This window comes from Medicago truncatula, chromosome 2 (genome assembly GCF_003473485.1).
Source record: "Medicago truncatula cultivar Jemalong A17 chromosome 2, MtrunA17r5.0-ANR, whole genome shotgun sequence".
Classification (NCBI taxonomy): Eukaryota; Viridiplantae; Streptophyta; class Magnoliopsida; order Fabales; family Fabaceae; genus Medicago; species Medicago truncatula.
This window is the reverse complement of record NC_053043.1, coordinates 30,208,030-30,211,463: the sequence shown is the minus strand read 5'-3', so window position 1 is coordinate 30,211,463 and position 3,434 is coordinate 30,208,030. Positions and strand designations below refer to the sequence as shown.

General features: G+C 33.1%; 1 protein-coding gene across 1 annotated transcript; it reads left to right on the top strand.

Moving 5' to 3' along the window:
• The first annotated feature begins 352 nt into the window (after positions 1–352).
• Positions 353–3,101, top strand: LOC11419346 (chalcone synthase 5). The gene is made up of 2 exons (XM_003595597.4): positions 353–583; positions 2,007–3,101. The coding sequence occupies exons 1-2, from the start codon at positions 406–408 to the stop codon at positions 2,996–2,998; spliced, it is 1,170 nt and encodes a 389-aa protein (XP_003595645.1). The 5' UTR covers positions 353–405; the 3' UTR covers positions 2,999–3,101.
• The last annotated feature ends 333 nt before the right edge of the window (positions 3,102–3,434 follow it).

The window sequence follows — 3,434 nt, the reverse complement described above, 5'->3', positions numbered from 1 at the left end:
TATTGTTCTATTTTTTTTAATAAGAATCAATTTTTTTTTAATAAGAATCAATTATTGTTCATTAAATAAACAAAGACATTTTAGCACCATTAACTAAGTCGTGTTTCGGAGGTGTTTGTTTTCGGGTGTTCCGCCTATATACAGTGTCTTTAGTCTGTATTATCAATTTCACCAATTTCTGTTCGTCTTAAACACTGATCCGGTTGTAAATTACTAGTGTCTAGTGATTGAGTGAAGCACGTGATATTCAGCTTTCAGCAACCCTCCAGTATCCACTCCAGTCTTTTCTTCATATAAAACAATCTCACTCCAAATATGTTTGCAGCTCAACATTGATCTTCAGCCCTTTCTTTTTCTACAAGTACCAACATATTACATAGTTGCTATAATTAGAAATTAATAAAGATGATGAAGGTGTCTGAAATTCGTAAGGCTCAAAGGGCAGAAGGCCCTGCAACTATCTTGGCCATTGGCACTGCAAATCCACCAAACTGTGTTGAACAAAGCACATATCCTGATTTCTACTTTAGAGTCACAAACAGCGAGCACAAGATCAAACTCAAAGAAAAATTTCAACGCATTTGTAAGTATTATTTTTTGTTAAATAAGATTTTGATATCTATAAATATACCATTTTTCTTTTCTAATCCTTGTAAAAAAATTCTTCATAAAATAGTTGCTTAAATATTTCCTCTTGAAATTTAGTCTTCGCTGTTAAAAGACTGTACATGTGACACTCTAGGGTTTAAAAATGAAAGATGATATATTTATAAGGATCAAACAATTATTTAAAAGTATTTTTTTAGGGAATTTGAAAATAAATTGTTTGTCCTGATAAATATATTATCTTCAATTTTAGTCCCTATACATAGTGTCACATTCAATATATTTTAACAGCGAAGATAAAATTTGCTGATAGAAAATATTTGAGAGATCATCGCTTGAAGAAAAACTTTAACTAGAAGTTAAAAAATGATATATTTATAAGGACAAAAAATTTAGTCAAAACCATCATTTTTTTTTTGCTCCTTATCGTTTTGTTTATCCCTGGAAATCTGGTTTATGTTTTTTTGGATTTGATCCTTGTAATGTGTACAATATTTGATTTTCATTCTTCAAAATATGGACAAAAACAATAGAAAACACTAAGGACCAAAACAAAAGATTATATAATTTCAAGGACTAAAGTAAAATTACAGTGACTAAAATCAAATTTTTGATATTTACAGGGACTATTCACATACTAAATCCAAAAATCCATGAATTAAAAATTATCACCTTTTTTACAGTTAAAAAATAATCACTTGACTTGACCAAAAATAAATCACTTATATATTTTCAACGGACATGCCAAATTATTTAATCTAAAAGACCAAGTTCAAATTTTAATTTGTTCAAATTACAGAAAAAAGTTCAAATTTTAATGAAGAATGTATGATCAAGTAAATTTTTCATCTCACTAAATTATTATATTTTTATCTAAAAAAGGTATTGACTCATTCAAATCAATAGATTACATAAAAACAACATTTATTTTGTGTGGCTAAAATGGTGAATCTACGAACAAACTCAACATTCAAGTTAATAGCATACAACATAATACCTACAAAAGTGACAAAATCAAAGTGATCAGAACATCCATCCCTCTGAATTTGTCTCGTTGATGCTCAAGTCAACATTAGTTGAATCTATAATGAGTCGAAGCGATATATCAATCTGAACAGAGAAAACATCGCAATAAGACATGAACATCAAACTACACCGCACTAAGATGAGAAAATCAAACTATGTCGCACTCAGACGACAAAATTAAATAAAAACTGAATAATAGTTATTTGAATTAAAGAAAAAGAAAAACATGATCAAGAGGAGATACATTTCGGTAATAAAATACGCTTTTATAACTAATCTGTGTAAAGAGATGCAAGAAAAATGAATCAAATCTTTGTTATCTTTATAATAACACATTTTTTTGTACTTACGTCATTTCTTTATAACTATTTTAGGTGATAAAACTATGATCAAGAGGAGATACATGTACCTAACCGAAGAGATTTTGAAAGAGAATCCTAACTTGTGCACTTATATGGCACCTTCTTTGGATACTAGGCAAGACATGGTGGTAGTAGAGGCACCAAGACTAGGAAAGGAGGCAGCCGTGAAGGCTATAAAAGAATGGGGCCAACCAAAGTCAAAGATCACACACTTAATATTTTGCACTATAAGTGGTGTAGATATGCCTGGTGCCGATTACCAACTCACAAAACTCTTAGGTCTTCGCCCATGTGTAAAAAGGTATATGATGTACCAACAAGGGTGTTTTGCAGGTGGCACGGTACTTCGCTTGGCCAAGGACTTGGCTGAGAACAACAAAGGTTCTCGTGTGTTGGTTGTTTGTTCTGAAGTTACCGCAATCACATTTTGTGGACCAAGCGATACTCACTTAGACAACCTTGTTGGACAAGCTCTATTTGGAGATGGAGCTGCTGCAGTCATTGTTGGCTCTGACCCAATACAGGAAATTGAGAAACCTCTATTTGAGTTAGTTTGGACAGCACAAACAATCGCTCCAAATAGTGAAGGAGCTATTTGTGGCCAACTTCGTGAATTTGGGCTATCATTTCATCTTTGTAAGGATGTTCCAGACATTGTCTCAAAGAATATTGATAAAGCATTGTTTGAGGCATTCCAACCATTAGGTATCTCTGATTACAACTCAATCTTTTGGATTGCTCACTCTGGTGGACCCGCAATTCTAGACAAAATTGAGGAAAAGTTAGCCTTGAAACCTGAAAAGATGAGTGCCACTAGAAAAATGCTTAGTGAATATGGTAACATGTCAAGTGCATGTGTATTATTCATCTTAGATGAGATGAGAAACAAATCGGCTCAAGATGGACTAAAGACCACAGGAGAAGGGCTTGAATGGGGTGTGTTGTTAAGCTTTGGGCCAGGACTTACCATTGAAACGATTGTTCTCCACAGTGTGGCTATATGATATGCTTGATTGTAACTTTTAATTTAAAAAATATTTTCAGTCTATCTTAATTTTTCATCTTAAGAAGAATAAACATATAGAGTTAAATATGTACTATTGATTCTTGAATGCTTGTGATAGTGTTTAATTATGTGTAAATGTGTTTGAATATTTGTGAATGTGCTCGATCATTTATGAATGTATTGATGGCATGCATGGCTGAAATTATGATTGTTGGATGGAAACATTGTCTGTTTTTTGTGTGCTTAATGGGAATTAGTAAATTTTTTAGAGTATTTGTGAGAGTTAACTTAAAATCAAGTTTCTGCAGAATCGTGGCACAATGGTTGGGCAACGTGGCACGATGGAGGTTTCAGTTTTCTGAGGCAAGGCACTGGAAAAATCGTGGCACGATGGGGTCGCATCGTGGCACGATGGTGCGCTGGCGGCGAATAAC